The 24,765-nt window shown below is 36.2% G+C and overlaps 1 protein-coding gene and 1 long non-coding RNA gene across 15 annotated transcripts; one reads left to right on the forward strand and one right to left on the reverse strand.

Moving 5' to 3' along the window:
• The first annotated feature begins 2,422 nt into the window (after positions 1–2,422).
• On the forward strand, positions 2,423–23,472 carry LOC108208212 (uncharacterized). Of its 14 annotated transcripts, none has more exons than XR_010288858.1 (5): positions 2,423–2,525; positions 2,661–2,748; positions 20,661–20,734; positions 21,175–22,123; positions 22,204–23,472. XR_010288858.1 is itself a non-coding variant. In XM_064087370.1 (5 exons), exons 3-4 carry the CDS (start codon positions 21,206–21,208, stop codon positions 22,013–22,015), a joined length of 654 nt encoding a protein of 217 aa, XP_063943440.1. In that variant the 5' UTR covers positions 2,423–2,525; positions 2,661–2,748; positions 21,175–21,205; the 3' UTR covers positions 22,016–22,123; positions 22,204–23,472. The 14 variants fall into 14 exon arrangements, 1 of the variants encoding a protein (XP_063943440.1); XR_010288865.1 differs by having other exon boundaries at positions 22,012–22,123; XR_010288861.1 differs by having other exon boundaries at positions 20,669–20,734.
• LOC135150206 (uncharacterized) lies at positions 4,115–5,095 on the reverse strand. The gene is made up of 4 exons (XR_010288489.1): positions 4,995–5,095; positions 4,824–4,890; positions 4,624–4,722; positions 4,115–4,525 (listed from the first exon to the last, which is right to left on the reverse strand). It is a non-coding gene; the product is annotated as an uncharacterized LOC135150206 (long non-coding RNA).
• Positions 23,473–24,765: the final 1,293 nt, after the last annotated feature.

Here is a 24,765-nt window from a genome sequence, read left to right on the forward strand (position 1 = left end):
TAATCGAGCCGAGCTCGAGCTCGAGCTATTTGGATGTTTTACCGAGCCGAGCTCGAGCTTCAAATTACTCGGCTCGTAAGGTTTGCGAGCCTCTATTATTTTTTAATTTTTTTATTATAAATATATTTTTACAAATATATTTAATATTTTATTTATAATTTATATATTTGATCGAATCGAACTCGAGTCGAACCGATCATATTTCGAGTTTTTGTCAATATCTGGTGACTCGATTCGAGCTTTCGAGCCGAACTCGAGCCTATCGAACTATTTACGAGCCGAGCTTCGAACTTGAAATTAAAGACTCGGTCGAACTCGAGCTCGAGCCGAGCCTGGCAGTGTTCGACTCGGCTCGACTCGTTTACACCCCTACTTGGAAGGAATTTAAAACTATATAAGATATATATAACGACAATGTGAAACAATCTAACAATAAAGATTATTCAATTGATTTTTATGAATGTCTAACTTATGTGATGTCTTGGTAAAAATAATTATTCTAGCCGTGTTTAGTTTTTATTTCACAAAATACAATGTAGTACTTAAAATTATATCTTCAACTTCATTTCCATGATCAATAAAAATATCAGAAATAAATTAAAAAGATCCGAGAATTTATAGTTTCATAACAAGCCTCTATTCATTATAATTTCTATGAATACAACTAAAGGTTCATGACTCTTTTGATTGTGTTTAGAACTCAATGATAAAGTAAGAGTCACCATATAATCAACAAACATATGAAACTATTGAATACTACCTAATCCCCTCATTGGGGATATATCAGTTATTCTTAATCCAATAAGCAAATATACATACATACATATATATATATATATATATATATATATATATATATTAACCCATATTAGCTCTCGCAGAATAAGAAGTAGCCAAATTAGCTCAATTTATTCGAACTTTAGAAATATGTATTTTTCTACAATTAAACACTTAAAATTAATTAATAATACCTCTTTATTAACAAATACTAAATTATAGGAATAAAATCATATAAGTATATACTTTATTCATAAGTTTATCCAAATACCGGATTTTTATTTCTCGGGCATCTTTTCTTGTTTTCGCACAGTTTTCTCAATCTCTTATGTTAATGCGAGAATGTGGTTAACAACAAATTACGGAACTTACGTGAATGTAAGAAGAATATCATGACGAACACGGGACTGAAAGGGATGTAAAGTTTAGTTCATCTTGTATTTGATCCTTGAGAAAGTACGAGATTGATCTCTAGCTACTAGACAAGAAATCATAAAAGTTATACAAGAGGGCTAGCTACGTACGGAGTCAAGTTATCACATAGTTCTTTGGAAACATATATCTAGAAAGGCTAGATTAATTTGTTCGGTCCATCAGGGCACAGGTCCATTAGACCATGAAAAGTTATGGTCGAAAAGCCCATAACTCGCATGACCCAGGTTTAAGTGGTTAAGAAGGCTGACATGGAGCGGGTTAGATAGTGGATAGCGATCTATTAGTGAAAGGAGGTCGCTATCTATTAGTGAAAGGATGTAGAGACCTCGAAAACTATACTCTTGTGGTCTAAGCTAGATAGTGGATAGCGATATATTAGTGAAAGGAGGTAGAGACCTCGAAAACTATACTCATGTGGTCTAAGCTAGGACTAGGGGTGAGCATTTGGTCGTTTCGGTCCAAAACCGGACCGGACTCAATAGACCAAGAACCGAACTTTGATTTTTTCCGGACCGAACCAGATCGAAATATTATTATAGTCCGAACTGGAAATAATTTGGTTTGGTCCGTCCTAGAAGAAACGAAATTATTTTTTTAAAAATATTATATTATAAATAAAGCTAAAATAAATGATTTATTAAATTAATCTACTATATCTATTATACGAGAACAGGTTGTTCACCTGAGCAAATTAATTCTTAGGTTCGGTAATCCCAAGCCTGCCGAGCCTACTTTCCTTTGCAAATTAAACCGTGCGTCTTTATGTATTACCCATATACATACACACATACTTCTCTCCCGTTTCATTTGCCCGATGCCCTATACAGCTCCTTCCGCTTGAGCAACGAATTAGCATGGAATTATATCACTACAGATACTCTTCACCTATTGTGCCTCATAGCGAATTACTCCCTCCGTCCCAGCCATTTGTTTACATTTGGTTTGGGCACGGAGGTTAAGAAATATGTATAAAGTAGTGGGAAAGAGAAGGAAAAGTGGGAAAAGTGGTGGGACCCATCAATTTTTAATGTATAAAAGGGAGATGGTGGAGTAAAAGTTGTGTGAAAAGGAGTAAAAGTATTGTGAAAAGGGAGGAAAAGTTGGGAAATGGTGGGACCCATAATCTATTTTTGGTAAGTTTTGGAATGTAAAGAATTGGATGGGACATCCCAAAAAGGAAACCGTAAAGAATCTGTTGGGACGGAGGGAGTAAGATTTTTTCCAGCAAATTAGGGATTTTCCAATTTTAATTATCTCAGTCCGTCAGTCGTCGACAACCTTCGCTCAGGCTACAAAGGTGCATATTATTTTTTGTAAGTGCGCATAATTAGCTTTAGTTATTTGTGGCTTTCACCATGTGTATATCGTTAGTTTCCGAGAATAAATTTTAGGCATATCTTTCGTCTAATATTCTTTGATATGTAATCCTCTTCTGTTAATTTTTGCAGATATATTTTTTCCTTTAGTCAGACGAGTTGGCCATGAATTGAGATTTGAAGCTCTATGCATTTAGCTCTGAAATTTTGGGTGAAAAAGGTCAATTTTTTTACTTGTTTTGTTTTGACGGTGATCATGTAATCATCTAGGGTGTGTTATTGAATTTTATAGTACCCAGAGTTAGACTTAATTGATTTTGCTTGAAAAGAATTTTCCTTCTAATTTATAGAAAGACTGTGTTGGTCACTTGTACCTTGCTTTGAAATACTCAAAGTTTTCACCTATTTGCTGTTTGAGATACATGATTGTACTGTGGTGTTGATTAATATGATATCATGATTCTTGTCACTTTTTTTTGCTGGTGTGGTGCTTCGTTGTGTAAAAAAATGCTGGTAAACACTACTACAAATAATGCATTAGACACCGGTCAAACGCCGATGTCTTTTAAAAATCCGACCGATGTCTTCGCGTGCGATGTTATATGTATGGTATATAGACATCAGTCCTAACCCGATGTAAAAATCATGTTCAGACATCAGTTTTCTAAAAAAATTTGATGTCTTTTGCTGAAATATTACCAATATATTGCTTGATTACAACATGAATAATGATTTATTACAAGATTTGGCACCCTTTGAACACATACATCAGAGGGCAATATAAACCATATGCATCGTTTTTTTAAAAAAATTGATGTAAAAACTAGATTAGACATCATAAGGAAAACCGGACCGATGTCAATGATGTTTTTCACATCGATTCTTGTTTAAGGAATGATGTAAATCCTCTATTCAACATCGCCCTTTGTATATTAGACGATGTTAACGACTGTTTTAACATCGATTCTTATTTAAGGACTGATGTAGATAAGGTATTCAACACCGCACTTTGTATACTATACGATGTTAATGGTGTATTCAATTTCGATTTTTGTATATTAACCGGTGTAAAAGTACTTTTTAACACCGTTTTTAGTATAAAAATGGATGTAAAATGGCATCTTTAGTACTAGAAAATAGAGTTTTAACACCGTCATTAAGTTAAGGAGCTGATGTAAAAGAATTTTCTAACATCGGTTTGTTACAACTCTTTGATATTAAAGGTTTATAAGACATCGTCTTAAAGATTAAAACTGATTTAATAAAATTTTCAGACATCGATTTTTTTAATTTTTTTAATATTAAACATTTTTTTAACATCGGTTTGTAACATACACATAATGTCTTTAGTTTAAAAAACATCGGTTTAATTTGATATTGTAATGTAAGTGTTCGTTTCAACATCAGATACAAGGAAAAATGTGATGTCTATAAACTCATTTGACATCGGTTATATGTGAACTTACTGATGTAATTGTCATATACATTTTTGAAACAAAAATTATACCATGCATATATGCAGCTTCTACACTCTTGCCAAAAACTAAAAGCACACTCTTGCCAAAAACTAAAAGCACACTCTTGCCAAAACTGAAAGCACAATCTTCTTGCCAATACCACAACAAACAAAACTAACCAGAAGAACAATAAATCTAAAATTGCAGACACAAAAAATATAACCAATGTACGTACTGAAATTCACTTTCATTGCCAATTACTAACTTCCCAACCAACAAGTAAAATTCAGCAGTACGTACGCATCCAAAATATATACCAACTCGATCCCCAACCAACAACGTTAAAGCAATTCCCGAACTACAAAGTGCTAGAGCTGACATGCAACATCCACATAACAGCTCCTATATATACCAGTTTAATTAATTACCATTCAACAAAAGAAATTCAAACTACATCTTGTCCTCAATAAATTCGAGAGCCTCCATACGGACCTCATCCAGCTCCTCCTCTGTGTAACAGTTTCGAGACCTGACTGCCCACTGAAAAGAAATAATATAATTTTAATTAGAAGTTTAATAATATATTTTCATTTTAAATAAATCAACCTGCATGCAAGGCTATTAAAATAAATATGCACCTTGGTCATGAAAGACATTTCTTTGTCCATAACAATGTCTCTCATATATCTAAGGACCGTATACCCACATTCAGTTCCCCCTGGTTGCTTAGGCGATCCCTTAATTTGAGCAATCGTAGTGATACAAATATATTAATAAGGTCATCCATAGAAATTAAAATAAAGAAAATGAAATATTATAATGCAGATGCATGACTTACCATAAGATAGACTACTTTGGGAGTTCTCTTTGCCCTTCCACTTTGAGCATGGTAACTTGCCAATGCACTACAAAAAGATATCATGCACTGTATGAGTATCCACTTTGAGCATGATAACTTGCCAATACATATTGAATTGCTCAACTAGCAAGCAGAAAAATCTAAAATTACTCTATTAGTCCTCGTTCCAAATCTGGAAAACGGGTGTTGTGTGGCAAAGGATTCAGAATATAGAGATCGCCATCCCAAATTACAACCAAAATCCAATGGGCCCTGTTTTTATTATAAAATACAAACTAAGTCAGAATTTAAATATTTAGACTAAAAATTAAAATATAACAACAACAAATATACGTACATTTGATTATGTGGCATGAGATATAGTCGATAATAATTATCCATCAACCGTTTGACAACAGCATTTTGAAATTCTTTATTGAGGGTATATGTGGATGCAGGATCCAAAAAGCCAAACAAGAGCGCGTCATCCTTCTTCCGGTCCTTATAACATAAATGATGCAAGTACCTACATCATATCGAAAATGAAAATAATTCAGATTGGACAATATGGTTGTCGAATATGCAAAGTGCAAAGAATAAACAAATATGAAAAAATTACTTACGCCATATATGCACCAACCACAGATTGTCCGATCATGTCAAACTCCAACAACGAGATCAAATTCTCTTGCAAAACAAATATTGTTTTCACAGCTCCAAATACATCAGCGTCACATGGAATTTGTACAGAAGCCCCGGTCGCTTTCATAAATGTGGACGCATGTTTGTACAGAACTTTATATTTGCTCGGCACTTTTTTTCTTAACTTCACTTTATGAAATGATTGTTGTAGTTTCTTCAGCTCACTATCAAGTGTCTTTGGTTTTCCCTCTTCATTTTTCTTTTTCTACAAATAATTAAGTAATTAATATGCAAAAATCAGCAAGGACACATTTCATAGGACACAAAAATGAGTAATTAAGTAGCTATGCATACCTTCGGAGAGGCTCTTCCAAAGATAATCAACTCCTCAGGCCAAGCAAGTTGAGATCCAACCGCTTCACAAACTTTCTCTATTTCACCAGGAACTGGTATAGGAACCATTGCATTTGGCTCAATGATTCCGTCAACAGACACACGCATGCATCCAGGAGGCACAGGCACTCCATGCACTGTTGCATTCATTTCTGGATCATCAAAAACGATCCCAAACGCAACCCTTCGTTGTATAGTGTCCACTGCGAGGACACATTGCCCCTAAAGATATATATGTACAAAAATATATTAAAAACTGGCAATATTATCAGCACAAAATACTAATTACAAGTACATATATGTACTAATTAAACACATACAGGACAAGCCAAATAACCCTTGTTGACGCACCCAGACAAGTTCCCGTATGCAGGAAAGTCGTTTATCGTCCACATTAAAACTGCTTTTAAAGTAAAATAAGATTTGGTGGCAGCGTCATATACATTTGGTTCACCTTCTTCCCAAAGCTTCTTCAAATCTTCAATCATTGGTTGTAAATATACATCAAGGTTGTTACCAGGCTCATGCGGACCAGAAACCAAAGTTGTTAACATCAAAAATTTCCTCTTCATGCATAACCAAGGAGGTAAATTGTAAGTTACTAACACTACGGGCCAACAAGTATACCTATTGGTGAGGCCATTGTTATGAGGGTTTATACCATCAGCCGCCAAAGCCAAACGAATGTTTCTTGCTTCGGTACCGAATTCTGGCCACCTATAATCGATATTTCTCCATGAAGGAGAATCTGCCGGATGACGCATCTTGCCATCCTTTGTTCGTTGGTTTGCATGCCAAGTCATCTGCTCAGCAGTTGACTGAGATTTAAACATCCGTTTAAATCTAGGTATTATTGGGAAATACCACATAACTTTGGCCGGAATATTAACCCTACATTTACCATCTTTCCCCACCTTCCAACGAGATAGTTTACATTTTGGGCATCTAGAGGCATCTGCATTTATACCCCTGTATAGCACACAATCATTCGGACAAGAATGAATTTTGATGTACTCGAGCCCTAAATCAGATAAGGATTTTTTTGCTTCATATGTATTGACTGGCAATACATGATCTTGAGGAAGAAATGACCCTATTGAAGATAACAGATCAGTGAAGGCACTATCACTAATACCAAACCTAGATTTCCAATTTTGTAACTTCAAAATTGTTTCTAATTTGGTTGATTCGCTGCCCTCGAATAATGGTTTCTCAGCATCAGCCACAAACATCCTGAAATCCTCGGAATCATTATCATAATCCCCTGACTTATATGCGGCTTCACAAACACCTAAGGTTTCACATGTAGCTTTGAACTCGGGGTCAGTACTAGGGCATTTACTAGATGGCCTGCTAGTCCTAGAAGAATTCTCTCCATGCCAAATCCATTCAACATATCCATGACTAAAACCATTTTCATAGATATGACCCCTAACTATTTTCACAGAGAATTTTTTAAAATTCACGCAACGTGCACATGGGCAAGGTATACTCTTTGGGTTTTCACAATGTTCCTCTGCATACATTAAAAACTTTTCGACCCCGATTTCATAATCCAATGTATCCCTGTCTTTCAAAATCCAGTTTTTATCTATATGTTCTTCCATGTATCCAATGGACCAAGTACAACCTACCTAATTGTCATTTCAAGCATCAGCATATACATAAGTAACATAACAGCATATATATACATAAGTAACATAACAGATAATTAGTATATATAGTAACATAGAGTATTACACATATATTACTTAATTATAAGATTCACATATATTACATAATTAAAAGATAATTAAACATCAGTTCATTAATAAAATATAGCAATTACCAAATCTCAAAAACAATAACAGAGCACACTAAACAATAGCAGAGCACACTAAACATTATAAAATCCCCAAATTTCAAAAACAATAACAGAGCACAATATACTTTATAAACTCTGTATAAGCTTGCAAATAACAGAGCATATTATCACACTTGTAACACCAATGAGACTATATTATACAACAAATTCGAATTCAAATCAAAAATAAACAAAAAATGCATGTAATACGAATTGAAAAAAATTATAATAACCTACAATCCCAATTTGTACCACAATAAAAGTGAGAAAAGAGGATATATACCTTAGAGCAACTGAGAAATGAGGTTGTAGATGAAATCCCCAAATTTGATTCAAAACCCTAAACTCCAAAATGCAAACTGAGCTACGAACCAAGCTGCAAACCCTAATTTCTTCAGCAAGAGTCTTCAAGATGTGCTCCTCCAAGATGGGTAACAACCAGGTCTTCAAGATGTGCTCCAAATTTGAATCTACAAGTTCGACAGCGAAGTGAATGGCGAGAGATGATGATGAGAGAGCTAGGTGAAATGTGAGAGTTGGTGAGATGGTGAGAGAGCTGAGGTCGTGAGGTTGTGAGAGTGAGAGATGGCGAGAGAGATGGTGACCGAGAGAGGGAGAGGCTGTCTGAAGAGAGGGAGAGCGGGGAGAGAGGGAATAAAAGAAATATGTATTATTTGGGTTTTTTTTGTTAAGTACATGTTAGATATAATTGATGATTACTGATGTTCTTAAGGTTTGTTTTAGAACAGGAATCATCAGAGTTTAAACTAGAAGCTGATCAGAGTTTAGCAAAGTCTGACAGAGTTTAATAAAGTCTGATCAGAGTTTACATAGTCAACACTCGACAGAGTTTACACGTGGAAAGAGCTCAGAAGCGGATATACTTCAAGGAAGGATAGAAGCTGAGGAGTGATTTGCTGACTATGGAAACTAAACAGAAAACTGGAGCAATCTTTGATTGATAGATTTATTAGCTGATTTATAGGATATCAAATCAGAGATTGATTTTGTAACTGTGTCTATATAAACACAGATTAGGGTTACTCTATAGGAGTTGAGTTATCGAGTACATTATTAAGAACCCTAGCAGCTCTTGGTGATAGAATATAAATCACTGAGAGAGTTTTTGTAACCATCAAGTTTTGTGAATATAAGAGTTTACTGCTTTTGATCTCTTATATTGTCATACTGTATTACATATTGTGATCACTATATTATTATATATAGTGAATTAATAGGACCTAACAAGTGGTATCAGAGCCAGGTCTGTTAAGATTACTACAGTGAGATCTTAAACACAATCATGTCTGAAAAATCACAAGCTTCATCCTTTAGAGTTCCAATCCTTAAGGCATCTGAATATCCAGTCTGGAAAGAAAGAATGATCATATTCTTAGACTCTGTTGATCCAGAATACCTTGACAGGATCTTTGATGGACCACATATGCCCACCAAGCTCTCTGTTGGGATTGCAGATGAACCTCAAAAGATGGTTCCAAAAGAAAAGAAAGACCATACTCCAGAGGACATCTCATCAATCAGCAAAGATGCAAAGGTGAAGCATCTGTTGCATAGTGCCCTTGATAATGCAATGTCTAATAGGGTGATTGGGTGCAAAACTGCTAAACAAATCTGGGATGCTCTGGAAACCAGATGTCAAGGAACTCAGGCCATTAAGAAAAACAGAAAAACAATCCTTACACAGGAGTATGAACACTTTGACTCAAAATCTGGTGAGTCCCTGACAGATCTGTATGACAGATTTGTCAAACTGCTGAATGACTTATCTCTGGTGGACAAGGAATATGATCTTGAAGACTCAAACCTCAAATTCCTTCTAGCTCTTCCTGAAAAATGGGATTTGAAAGTCACTACAATAAGAGACAATCTTGATCTTGGAGAAATGTCTCTTGATGATGTTTATGGAAGACTGAAGACTCATGAACTTGAGATGGAACAGAGGAGCAAACGACATGGAGGAAAATCAAAGTCTGTTGCTCTGAAAGTTCAAGAGGAAGCTGCTAAGAGCAAAGGAAAAGCTCATGTCACAAAGTCTGACATTGAGACATCAGACTCTGATGACTCAAACTCTGATGTTCCCTCAGACTCTGAAGAAAGTAATGATGAGATGATGCAGTTAGCAGCATTGATGGTGAAGAGCTTCAAGAAGTTGGCCTACAAAAAGTTTAACAAAGGCAAAAGTTTTTCAAAGAAAGACAGAAACTCTGACAGAGTTTATGACAAGAAAAACTTTAAGAAGAATGAGGGCAAAGAAGGGAAAGCTGGAAAAGCTGACAAGTATACCTGTTTCAACTGTGGTGAAAAGGGACACTTTGCATCTGAATGCAAGAAAGCCAAGAAGGAAAAAGAAAAAGCCTTTATCACCAAGAAAGGAAACTGGACAGATACATCTGATTCAGAAGAAGAAGTCAATTATGCTCTAATGGCAAACACTGACAACAACACTGAATCTCCTGCTAAGGTACCTCACTCTACTCTTGCCTTTGATACTGAAGATATAACTGAGTTAAGATTGTTTCTTAAAACTTTACATATCAGCTTTAGAGATCAGACTTTAGAAAATGAAAGATTAAAATCTGAAACTCTGAGTGTAAAGAAAAGGAATGATTTTCTAGAAAAAGAATTAGTTCAAATGTTGGAAGTTCAAAAAGAAAGAGATGATGCTGTCATTGTCAAAGATGAATTATCAAAGAGGTATGCATCTCTTCAATCAGAACTTGCCAAGGAAAGAGAAATCATTAAAACATGGACTAATTCAGGCAAAACCACTCAGGATATCTTAGGTAGTGGAAACTGGAAGAAGGGACTAGGTTACACTGATAACTCAGAAGCTGAGTCATCTAAAACAGAGTTTGTTAAAACTCAAAAACCTAAGGTTAAACCTGTTAAATTTGTTGTTGAATCCTCTAAGCCTAAACAATGTAGACCAAAATCAGAGATTAACAACAATTTAAAATCTGAAAAGCCCAAACAGGTTAACATAGGACTGATGACTCAGAAACAGCTTAAACATAAGCTTAAAGAGGTAAAGTCTGATGACAGAAACAAGGAGTCTAGGAAAAATAGAAATGGCAAAATTGGCATAGACAAGAGTAACAACTACATGCCTGTTCCAAATGCACCTAGGAAGACATGCCATAACTGTGGTAATACTAATCATCTTGCTAATTTTTGCAGGAAGAACAAGGACATTAACTCTTTACCTACAAAGTCTGGAGTTAGAAAAAGTAGTATTAGATATAAACCACAAGATCCATGTTTTCATTGTGGTAGTTTATGGCATTCTATTTATACTTGCAAAGAATATCATAGTCTGTATTATGATTATTATCAATTGAAACCTTCTTTAAAGGTTAATAAAATCTCTGCAAGTACAAACTCTGTTTCCAGTACAAACTCTGTTGCAAAGTCTGTTAGCTCAAACTCTGATAATAATACCGCTGCAAAAGCTAACAAACTTAATAAGGCCAAGGGATCCAAGCAAGTCTGGGTCCTTAAAACTAACAACTAGTGGTCTTTGTGATTGCAGGGCAACAGGAAGAATATCCTAGTCTTGGACAGTGGATGTTCAGGACACATGACTGGAAATAAGACCCTGCTGTCAGAGTTTGTGGAGAAGGCTGGCCCAAGTGTTTCTTATGGAGATGGCAACATAGGAAGGACTCTGGGATATGGCAACATCAATCTTGGAAATGTCATCATATCAAATGTAGCTCTTGTTCAAGGGCTGAAACACAATTTACTCTCTGTCAGTCAGATCTGTGACAGAGGATATCATGTTGATTTCTATGAAGAACACAGTGAGATAGTAAGCAAGTCAACAGGCAAAGTGGCAGTAACTGCTCACAGACATGGGAATATTTATGAAATCCACTTGCCTACAAACTCTGAAGGAAAAGCAATTTGCTTGTCTACAAGGATCTCTGCAGAAGAAAGTTGGAAATGGCATAAGAAGCTTTCACATCTAAATTTCAATTCAATAAATGAGCTTATAAAGAAAAAGCTTGTGAGAGGACTCCCTGAATCACTACTGACATCTGATGGATTGTGTGATTCATGTCAAAAAGCCAAGCAGAGAAAGACATCTTTCAAGAGTAAGACTGAATTCTCAATAAACAAACCATATCATCTTCTACATGTTGATCTATTTGGACCAGTCAATGTACCATCCATTGCAAGGAAGAAATATGCTCTTGTCATTGTTGATGAGTATACTAGATACACTTGGGTATATTTTCTTCACTCTAAAGATGAAACAGCCTTGCATCTGATGGATCATGTGACACAACTGGATCATGGATCTGAAGACAAAGTGAAGATCATTAGAAGTGATAATGGAACTGAGTTTAGAAATTCAACAATGGAAGAGTTCTGCAAAGAAAGAGGTGTAGTGCAACAATTCTCTGCACCTGGAACACCACAGCAAAATGGTGTAGTTGAAAGGAAAAACAGAACTCTTATAGAAGCTGCCAGAACTATGCTTGATGAGGCTAAATTGCCTACTTATTTCTGGGCAGAAGCTGTTCAAACAGCATGTTTCACTCAAAATGCAACCTTGATTAATAAGCATGGCAAGACTCCATATGAGATGGTGAAGAAAAAGAAGCCAAATCTGAAGTATTTTCATATATTTGGGTGCAAATGCTTTGTATTGAAGACTCATCCAGAACAGCTTACCAAGTTTGATTTAAAAGCTGATGAAGGTATTTTTGTAGGTTATCCTCTGATAACAAAAGCCTTCAGAGTCTATAATCTGAGAACCAAGGTCATCATGGAATCCATACATGTGTCATTTGATGACAAAAGAATTATGGGCTTAGCAAATATGGATGATCATGAAGAACTGCATTTTGAAAATGAAGAAATATTCTCTGATTCAACAAACTCTGATGAACAGTCAAACTCTGACTGTGAACAAAACACAGCAAACTCTGGTGAAAATTCACAAGTTCATGATGATGAAGCACTTGCTGAGGGGGAGCATCAGAATGTTTCAGACTCTACTCAAGACTCATCAGAGAATGCTAACTCAAACTCATCAGAGAATACTGATTCAAACTCTGATAGCACAATTGCAGGGGGAGCTACAGAGAATAATCAGCAGAATCAGGAGAGCATGGATCAAGGGGGAGGATCCAATGATGAAAATGGTCAACTTCCACATGCAAGGAAGTGGACAAAATCTCATACACCTGATTTGATTATTGGAAATCCAGAAGCAGGTGTACAAACAAGGACAGCTACAGCCAATGAGTGTTTACATCATTGCTTTCTGTCACAAACAGAACCCAAAAAGGTGGAGGAAGCTCTTCAAGATCCTGATTGGATTCAAGCAATGCAAGAAGAGTTAAATGAATTTGAGAGAAATAAAGTCTGGACCCTAGTACCAAGACCTAAAGACAGATCCATAGTTGGTGCAAAATGGGTGTTCAGAAACAAAACTGACAGTGAGGGTGTCATTACAAGAAATAAAGCAAGGCTTGTGGCAAAAGGGTATTCACAACAGGAAGGTATTGATTATGATGAGACATTTGCTCCAGTTGCTAGATTGGAGGCAATTAGAATCTTTCTGGCCTATGCTGCACACAAGAAATTCAAAGTATTTCAGATGGATGTCAAAAGTGCTTTTCTAAATGGGAAACTGGATGAAGAGGTATATGTTGAACAACCTCCAGGCTTTGTGGATCCAAAACATCCAGACTATGTCTACAGATTGGACAAAGCACTTTATGGACTAAAGCAGGCTCCAAGGGCATGGTATGAAACTCTAGCTCAATTTCTCCTTGAAAGTGGATTTACTAGAGGTACCATAGATAAAACCCTGTTTTATTTGAATCATGGTAATGATCTGCTTTTAGTTCAAATCTATGTTGATGACATTATTTTTGGCTCCACTAATGCTAAACTCTGTCAAAGATTTGCCAAGCTCATGCAGTCTAGGTACCAAATGAGCATGATGGGGGAACTCAGTTATTTTCTGGGTTTACAAGTTGAACAGACTGAAGATGGGATTTTTATAAATCAAGCCAAGTATACCAGAAATCTTTTAAAGAAATTTGGTATGCAAGACAGTTCTGCTGCAACTACTCCTATGGCAACAGCAACAAAACTAGACAAAGATACTGGTGCATCAGTGGATATCACAAACTATAGAGGAATGATTGGATCATTGCTTTATCTGACTGCAAGTAGACCAGACATTATGTATGCCACATGTCTATGTGCAAGATTTCAGGCAGATCCAAGAGAACCTCATCTGATTGCAGTAAAGAGGATATTCAGATATCTCAAGGGAACCACATCATTGGGACTATGGTATCCTAGAGAATCAGATTTTAGTCTAATTGGATACTCTGATGCAGATTTTGCAGGTTGCAAAATTGACAGGAAAAGCACAAGTGGGAGTTGTCAATTTCTGGGTGGAAGACTAGTTTCTTGGTACAGTAAGAAGCAGAAGTCCATCTCAACATCAACAGCAGAATCAGAGTATATTGCTGCAGGCAGCTGTTGTGCTCAAATTCTTTGGATGAAGAATCAGCTGTTGGACTATGGGTTATCCTTCTCTAAAATTCCTATTTATTGTGATAACCAAAGTGCTATTGCTATGATAGGAAATCCAGTTCAACATTCTCTGACAAAGCACATCAGTATAAGATATCATTTTATAAGGGAGCATGTGGAGGAAGGAACCATTGAACTTCACTTTGTTCCTACTGAACAGCAGCTAGCAGACATTTTCACCAAGCCATTAAGTGAAGCAACTTTTACTAGGCTGGTGAATGAGCTAGGAATGATATCAGGAACTGAGTAAACATATTGGTTAGATCTTTAAAATTTAAATTGTCAAATTTTACCATATGTATTATTCACACATCTGCCATGATATACTCTGATGATATACTCTGATGACATTCTCTGATGATATACTCTGTTTGCTTTACTCTCTGATAATATTCTCTGATGCTTATAAAATTCTGAATCTTGATACATGATCTCATTTTTATCTTCTCTGAGACAAATCACCTATGAAGATACCATGAAGCATGTTCTGAATGAGCAATCATGAATCTCAGCTAAGTTCCTTAATCCTGATCTCAATTTTGTGCTACATTAGTTCACTATGCATGTTGATATCATTGAGACTCTACTACTTCACATATCTTAATTATAAGTGAGACTGATTAATTTAAATTTTCTCTCATATACTAGACAGTGATTATAAACTCTGATGTTTTTGTTACCTGAGACAAAACCCCCCTGAAAAATAAGCATGGTACTCCTTTGAGATCTTAGATGTTAATATGACAGTGACTGGGAAGAACCAAACATTTGCTGGTATTAAGTAATTGCTAAGATTTTATAATCTATGGTGACCAGTCACAATCTCTGATTACTGGAGAAATACTGATGCAATAGTATATTTAAAGGTCGTGCCTCACTTACACTGAGAAGCGTCCTTGATGAAAAAAAAAAAAAAAAAAAAAAAAAAAAAAAAAAAAGGGGTTATATTATTTTATCGTTATCATCAGAGTATGTCTCAGTCTAAATTTTGAGAGTTTGCATAACTTATTTTTGTCTACCTTATAATTACGAAATTGTGAAATTTTATATTCTCTGATTCAACATGACCACACACACATTTCACAAGCACATTATTGAGCTATGGATTTTAGAACAAACTCTGATTTATTGATGAATATTCTGAAAATTATGTCTTTATTCTGAGGTACATAGAAATTTATTTTCTTTGACTTAAATCTCAGAGTTTAAAATTCGAGAGATTTGATCTTGATTTTTTCAAATATTCAGAGAATGTGAAGAGAATGTGTTTCAAACGGATGTATTATTAGTGGGTTTACATGCAAAACATTTTAATAGGAGAACGTGTAATCAGCATTTATTACTGCGCATGTTTTACTGCACTCATGATTATCACTCTCGTTTCTCCATCCCACTAACATTCATCTACCAGTTACATTTTGACAGGTGTCTAATTGAACAAAAAGCCCATGCGTGCTCAGTTCAACAAAATCTGAAGAGTTTTTCAGATCAGATTTTATTGCTTATTATTCAATTTTACACTTACTCTCTACATTCACTTTCTAAACAAAACTCTTACACTCTGATCTCTGAAATTCAAACCTTCGTCTACACACTTCCTCAAACATCTTCTTCTCATAATCTCTGTTCTAATGGCCACTACAGCTTTTATCTTGGCAGGTGTTGAATTTGTTCCTAATAACTATGCAGCCATCCTTGACACTGCTGAGGCCCCAAGAGATTATCATCCCTTTCAGCGATTCTTGGCACAGAGTGTCATCGGTACAGCTCTCACCGCTCCTGCAAGACTTTCAGGAAGCCAAATCATCAGCTTTTGGAGGTCGGGTACATATGACAATGGTGGTGCAGATGGATCACCATCAATTGTGTTTTCCTATAACGGGGAGCAGTATGCAGTTACTCCAGCAACAGTTCGTCAGGCACTCAACTTGCCAGAACATCCTGCATACATTACAAATGGAGATGCAAATCTCAGAACAATGATGCTTGATTTGGGGTACTACGAATCTCTGGATAAACTGGGTCAGTTGAAGCGTCCATGGCTCAATAAGGAGTGGAGCTTTTTCTTTGATTGCATAACCAGAGCTTTCCAGAAGAAATCTACAAACTGGGATGCTATTCCAATGGACATGCTCCAAATCGGGTATTCTCTGATCTATTCTACTGCTTTTGATTTTGGTAGATTAGTTCTTAGAAATATTGGTGAAAGAATGCTTGAGAACAGAAAAGTCATATATTTCTCAAGATTTTGTCAATTGTTGTTTAATGCCACTGTTGGAGAAGTGGATTTTGATGCTGCAGATGAGATCAAGCCTTTTAAACTTCATAAAAGGGCTTTTAAGGATCTCATATCTAAAGATGAGAAGAGACCAGTTCTCAGGCCTCTGCAAATCCCAGCTCCATTCAGAGCAAGGCTGAATCTTCCTCAGGAACCACAACCACAGCCTCAACAACCTCAACCACAACATCCAACCTCTCCCACAGTCACCAGAAAACACAGATCATCAACTACAAAACCATCCAAATCAACAAAGTCTGATGACCAACCCTCTACAACAAAAACCAGAACCTCTGTTGGTACACAAGTTCTACAGACAAAGTCTGATAAACCAACAAACTCTGAAGCTCCAAACTCTGATGTCCAAATAAACTCTGAAGCTGCTTCTCCTCCAAAGCAGAAGAAAAGAAGAAGACTTGTTGCAGCATATGAATATGATGATCTAGAAACTTCACAAGCAACAAACTCTGAACCTACTCCAACAACAGTCTCTGAACCTGTTCACACCAGTCCTCAGAAGACAGCCAGATTCAAGTTAAGGGCTCAAAAACCTGCAAAGGCAAAAAATTCCAGAATCTGACATCACAGACTTCACTGTTGAGGAAGATCAACCACCATCTACCACACTACCAGAAACTTCTCAACCTCTGATGGTGCTTCCCATTCAAGCTGTTCCTCTGATATCTCCTACAGTATCTCCTACAGTATCTCCTACAACATCTCCTAAAGCAACTCCTACAGCATCTGCAGTAGATAAAGAAATAGAGTGTGATGCACAAGCTACATCTGAAGCTGGAGCAACTCAGTCTGATTGTCAAACTCCATTATCTGATCATGGTCAAATTCCTCAATCTCCAATGAAAATTCCAGAGGATGCCATTGTTCATGATACAGCTCCAGAGAACTACAGGTCTGATGTAGTTGAGGAAACTGACAAGGTAGCTGTGGAAGCTTTACAATCTCTTGCTCAGACTGGTGAAGAGCCCATCAAGTCACAGTCTGAAGATAAAGGAAAATCTGCTCAGGAAAATGTGGAGAAAGTTGCTGATCCTGTTCCTGAAGATGAAAAAGCAAACTCTGATACTGAGGATGATACCAGTTCAGATACTGACAAGGATGACAATGCTGAAGTCCCTTTGACACAACAGAAATGGGAGTCTACTAGCCAGTTCAATGCAAGGCTACAAACTCTGAATACAGCCTCTGAGCCACTCCCAAGGGATCTTCAGGTTGATCCACCAAATGAAGTCTGGGATAAACTCTGGTTGAGCCACCAGCACTCCTTGGAAACACCTAAAGCTGAAGAGTTCTTAGCTATGGCAGAGAAGAAAATTACAAACTCTGATGTTATGTCAAGCCTCAAGGGCACAATTCTATATCTGAAGACATTTCATCCTGCTCATGCCCAGACATCTAAATCCATTGATAGTCTAAGAACTGAGGTGGCAAAGGTCAAGGAGACAAATGAACTGGAAAAGAAGAGGACCATCAATCCTATGAAAGAAAGTGTACAGAAGCTGGTCACTGCAAATGAATCTCTGGACCAAAGGATGACCTTGATTGAATCCAATCAAGAAAAGATGTCCAAACAGCTTGAAGCTATCCAAACTTCACTTTCTCTGATCACATCTATTCTGATTCCTGATGAGGATGATGTCAAAAAGGGGGAGAGAGTAGCTCAAGTCAAATGCAAGTCTACTACTCAACCTCTGAAAAGGAAGAAAAAGGATGATGATGATGATGCTGATGATTTTACAAAGCACAAAAGATTTCAAGCAGGGACTGGTGGAAGAGTTTCAAACTCTGACAGTCAGAAACAATCTAAGCAAAGCACAAAGTCTGGTCCAACTCACAACATCACATCTGGATCTAAGCAAAGACCAGTGACTGGATCAGACAAACCCATGACTGATGAAGAGCTTGCTAGATTGATTTTTGAACAAGAAAATCCAGAAGCAAATTTGGATTTGGAGTTGATTGCTGCAGAAGAAGAAGAACTAAAGAAAGAACATGCTGAAGCAATAAAGTCAGGAAAAATCCAAAAGCCTGCAAAATCAACTGCCAGACCAAAAGAAAAAGGGATACTGATCAAAGAAGCTACTGTTGCTGATCAGAGTTTACCAATCAAGAAGGTATACTCTGAAGATGAATACACCTCCAAGGGTAAAAGCAAAGTAGATGAACATCTGGAGAAAGGCTGGGAAAAGAAGAAGTCTACAACCTCTGACAAGGATCAAGTTGTGAAGGAAAAGAAAACAGAAGCTGCAATCTCTGACAAAGCTCATGTTGCAGAACCTCAAAAAGAAAGATTGACCTCTGACACCGCTCAAGTCAATAAAGAAGCAAAGAAAGACACAGTCTCTGACAAAGCTCAAGCTGTGTTCAAACCAACAACTACACCACTGGCTGGATTTGCAAAGCCTACTCTGATGACTGAAATAAGTTTTGAAAAAGGCTCAATTAAACCATTTTCTCATCAAAAGGCAGGAAGAGATAAAGGAGGGCTGGGATCCAAGTATGAAAAATTTGATCAGAGTATAGGATCAAGACCAGATGACCCCTCATCTCTATGTGCTCCCAAGACTGGGGTATTGCAAGACAAAATGGACAAACTTGATTCAGTCCAGTTGGTAAAGAATGACAGAGGAGATAATATCCTTATCTACTTCATGTCTGATGGAACAGTGTTTAGAGTACTTGAAGCAGATCTCTATGCTAAACACTGGGAAGAATTGAGATATGTATCATACATATTTCAAGTGAAGAACAAGTCAGGACAACACATCTCCAACCTGCTAAAAGATCAAATCAGAAGAAAGATGGGGATTACAGGAAACAAAAATGCTGGACCTTTCATTCCTAAATATCTCAATCATAAAGGACAGCTGGTGGAGATGAAGAAAAATTCAGCAAAGATTGAAACAATAGGTGGAATTAGAACTCTTGCATTTAATGAAGAGTCTAATAAAGCTTACAATATCAGGCTGGATAGAGACTTGAAGAAGAACAAGATCTATGATCTCAGAGCTGCAATTTACCAAACTGGAGTTTCAGATCCAGAGTTGAGAGAGATCAAGAGACAAATGATTACAGTGCTTGAAGATGCTGAAAAAGAACTCCTCAGAGAGTATCTAAAGACAGCAAATGGTGTCTATGCAGCTAAGGAGTAAAGTATCTGTAAGTTTTAAAAGTTTTCTGTTATATAGTTAAACTCTGTTGCATTTGACTTAAATGTTTTGACATCATCAATTATCTGTTAACTTGCACATAATTTATTTATGCACAAGTTGGGGGAGATTGTTAGATATAATTGATGATTACTGATGTTCTTAAGGTTTGTTTTAGAACAGGAATCATCAGAGTTTAAACTAGAAGCTGATCAGAGTTTAGCAAAGTCTGACAGAGTTTAATAAAGTCTGATCAGAGTTTACATAGTCAACACTCGACAGAGTTTACACGTGGAAAGAGCTCAGAAGCGGATATACTTCAAGGAAGGATAGAAGCTGAGGAGTGATTTGCTGACTATGGAAACTAAACAGAAAACTGGAGCAATCTTTGATTGATAGATTTATTAGCTGATTTATAGGATATCAAATCAGAGATTGATTTTGTAACTGTGTCTATATAAACACAGATTAGGGTTACTCTATAGGAGTTGAGTTATCGAGTACATTATTAAGAACCCTAGCAGCTCTTGGTGATAGAATATAAATCACTGAGAGAGTTTTTGTAACCATCAAGTTTTGTGAATATAAGAGTTTACTGCTTTTGATCTCTTATATTGTCATACTGTATTACATATTGTGATCACTATATTATTATATATAGTGAATTAATAGGACCTAACAGTACAAAAGAAGTGTTTTGTGTTGTCTGATAAAAGGGGGGAACAAGGCGCGCGTATTTTTTTCGTTTTTAAACTGCATATAAGATATCGGTTATTTTAATTACCGATGTCTAAAGTACTCTTTTACATCGGTTTTTTCATATTTGATGTTAGAAAAGCTTTTAACATCGGTGGTTTTTACAACCGATGTTAAAGCCGCGATGTTATATCCACTTTTTCTAGTAGTGAAATTATACAATTTTGCTATTTCAGTAGTGCAGGCCTTTCCCAGTGGGTGTTGGATAGCAAACAGTCCATGTCATGCTCATCTTAAACTAAATCAGCTGGTTAGCTTCTTTTGCTTAGATATAAAGGAAGCTTAATTAAGTCCATGAGATTAATGATATGTTAATTGGTAAAGTGCATGTGCATGCTTACCAATCTTAGTCTTTTTGGTTTTTGTTTTTTTAATGTATTGATGATATGTTAGCTCAAAATACTAGGTTTCGAAGATCATTTGTTATGTTCTAGAGTCGGCAACTGAGAATATAAAAGTGTTGACACGCAAATTGACTGGTGTGCCTAGAAACGACATCTTTAAATATAATACCTATACTGGGCAATGTGCAGCGCAACTTTTTTGAATTATTAATGATCTTGAGGTGAGAGCTTAATAAGACTGCTGAGTAATAATATTACTCCAATGACTTGCAAGGGAATTTGTAAATATAAAAAACATCCATAAAACTATAGCACTTGCTTGACCTCTGAGAAATGTGTCCTGTAGGCACACTCATTTGCCTCTAAAGTTGAAACGAATGCGTAGTCAAACAGATAAAGAAGAGCACGGAGAAATTGTTGCCTTATGCTGGAGTATTTGGCAATCTAGAAACAACTTGGTTTGGAATCAGAAAAAGTGTGAAGTGAATTTTGTAGTTTTCTCGACAAAGCAGTATCTTGCAGAATGGAAAAACACTCAAGTAATGTCAACACAGGCTCTTTACCAGGATGTGAAACATGGTGATGGAGCAATTTCCTGGGTGAGACCTAAAAAAGATGTGGTCAAGATAACCATCGACGCTGCGTTATTTGCTGAAAGCTCTAAGTATGGCATTGGGTTATTAGCTCGGGATGATAAAGGAGACGTGATTCAAGGCCGATCAGAGGTGTTTCAAGGAGTAGTGCTTCAAGAATTTGCAGAGGCCATTGCAGTAAAGGAAGCTCTAAGTTGGGTAAAGGGAAGAGAATGGAGGGAGGTAGTAGTTGAATCAGACTGTTTGGCTGTGGTACAAGCTATCAGGAGTAATGTCGACATGAGGTCTCCTTTTGGCAGCTTAATTATGGAGTGTCGTTTGATGATTTCTGAACTAAACATAGATTTATGTTTTATTAGACGATCTGCTAACATGGCAGCTCACTGTATCGTGAGAGAGTCATGTTCTTTTCCAGGTCGAGTATTCGATAGGAGGTCTGTTCCCGTTGAATTGGAGTCTATTTTGTTGGCTGATTTGTTTGAGTAATATTTTCCTTTTCTGTCAAAAAAAAAGGTTGGTGTATCGGTTATTAAATAAATATTTAATTAAGTACTTATGCTCACAAGTCATAATGGTCTTTTTCTGAGCAGGTAAATGGAGCAACCTCCTAAGAGAAGATGCAGCCTAATATTGTTGTTACAGGGGATATTCTTGAACAACGGAGACTGGCTAAACAATGTAGCAACATTGCACGTAGAATAGGTAAGCATAACTAATGTTTCTCTATGATTGCCTTTACGAACAAATTGATAAATGCTGATTAATTTTCTTGATTTACCTAGGCAATTTTCCCTCTGTATACACTATATCAACCGGTCCATCCGGCACAGCTCCACAGACTGCTCTATACCAGGTATTTTAACATCTATTTTTTTAGTATTGGAAAGCATCGGTGGTTAATCTTTTGCCGCCTTATAAATCTACCAAGCCTTAGGAATAGCTGAGGTGATTTCTTTCAGCAAACTTGAGGTGATTTCTTTCAGCAAACTTAGGGAACTGGTGATTATTTTTCATTGTTGATTGAAGCTTTGGGTAAGAATTATTTTATTTTCAGTACTTCGTAATATCTGTCTCGAGTGAAATGCTGGGGCTTGGAGGTAAGAACTGTCAGTCACGCTAATTAGAATTTTCAATTATGGAAGGGGCAACAGGCTTGGCAAAAATAAGGAAATAAGGAGTTGATGTACTTAAGGTTTAGTCGAGAAATGGACAGTTCAATTGAAAGAATAACTTATAGATGATAACTGATTTTTTAAAATTATGCAGTTCCTGATTTTCGTGGAGACCCAATCTGTGTAGAGAAAGTTGAAAAATCCGGATTAGAGGTCTTAGCTCATAATATTGACACAATTGAAGAGCTACAAAATGCGGTCCGAGACCACCGTGCTACTTTTAAGAAATCTATTGATGTTCTAATAAAAGCCAAAGAATATGCTCCGGCTGGGACCCTGACTAAAGCATCAGTGATGTTGGGATGTGGTGAAACACCAGAACAAGTAGTGAGAACCAAGAAGAGGGAAGCAGGCGTTGATGTGATATTTAGTTATTGCCCAAGTTTTTTGAATTCCACAAAATTTACTCTTAGCGTCTGTTGCTGCATTTGATCTTGCTCGAATTCTTTCAGGGATTCTGCTATGTGGCATCTGGACCAATGGTCCGGTCATCGTACAAGGCTGGTGAATATTACATCAAGTCCATGATAGAAGTAGATCGAGCTGCATCATCATCATCAATTCATCATAGTGGTTAGTCAGAAAAGGATCAATTAATCCAGTGCTAATATGTCTTTCATAAAGAATAATCATTGCTTAGTTGTGCACGTGGTCGAGATACATGTCATATGTTTTGGTGGCACTAAATGGCAGTTTGTACCTTACCAATACAAAATTTAGAATCGGTACGTATATGTTAAATTCAATATGAATTATATGTAATTTAAGATGATGCTAAATCATAAAAGAGGTGAAATTGTAAGAAACAATTTCATTTGCAATCAGGTAACCTGTTGGAAATATATGAATCAGGGGATGTTGCTTATGCTTATTGGTTTATGAGGTTCCCTGTATGTTTGCATTTTTCTAATGAATATATATATATATATGATCTTCTTTGTTCTATCGTTGGTCAAGCAATTATTTGTGATGCATATCTTTATGTAAATGATAAACACTAAATGAGGTGTATCACTTGCATGATGTTTTTTGTTTAGACATACCTCAGTTGCATGTGACAAGTTTTGCCTCCTGGCAGTATCATACATTAACTTAGCTGAGGCGCTATAACTTAATATAAATACTTGTTTAGCTTCTTTGGATCATGATTTCTGTAGAACATGGTATCATGGGCAAACACCTTTGAAGCAGTGTTTGTGAGGACCATGGACATGGAGCCCTTAAATTACAAAAGGGAGAGACGGAGGAGACGCCCCCTGGTCTGTAGTTTTGAACTTTCTTAGGGTTTTACTTGCTATCATTTTTTAGACAATTTTTTCCCTACATGTTCAGACATCTAACTATATGGGCTTTGTAAAACATATTTTTCCAGTAATCTTTTTTATAAATTGATTATTATCATCGGTGAAGCTGTTGGTAAAGGCAGCTGGTTTCCTCAGCCTCGGTTCTTTCAGTATATAAGAAAGAAGTTGTATTTTGGCTCGCTAAAGTTTGATTTTAGTATAAAAGTGACTTTATGGCTCTTTCTTTGGATTAAAGGTCCTCATCATCAGTGCCACATAAAATAATCGCCTTGCAGGGTATTTGCGGAGGCCTCGTGAGAAAGACGCTCATTTTCATAGATTAATAGTATACTTGAAGTGTATTGCTACTAAAGATTTCTCCTTGTGCTTAACTAGAGACACTCAGACGAGTGAGGGTTTTGTTATGAATTACAGTTAGAAAATTAAATGTATAATATTTTTTATAATTAAAATTATATGTAGTGTGATTTCTTTTATTCCGGCCTATTATAATAGATTAATTTTTGTTATTCGTCTAAACTATATGTCTATGTTTATTATGTTTTGATTTAATAATTTTGTTTATTGTATTATCTTTTTCCTTTGAAAAGTAAACTTTTTCGTATTTAAAAAATATAATCAAGTAATTAATAATTTGAAAATTTCAAATTAAAGAAGCATATTTAGATCAAATAATTAAAACAAATTCATAAATAAAGTCACTCTTATCTTGAAAAAAATATAAATTAAAATAAAAACATCACAATAATTAAAAAAATAATATTTGAGTAACGCGTATATTAAAAAAAATTGCTTAAAAAAATTCTATATAACTAAAACATTCAAGTATATATCACTTCAGCTATGTGTTTGCCATTATATTATAATA

The sequence above is a fragment of the Daucus carota genome, chromosome 2, assembly GCF_001625215.2.
Source record: "Daucus carota subsp. sativus chromosome 2, DH1 v3.0, whole genome shotgun sequence".
NCBI classification, from domain to species: domain Eukaryota; kingdom Viridiplantae; phylum Streptophyta; class Magnoliopsida; order Apiales; family Apiaceae; genus Daucus; species Daucus carota.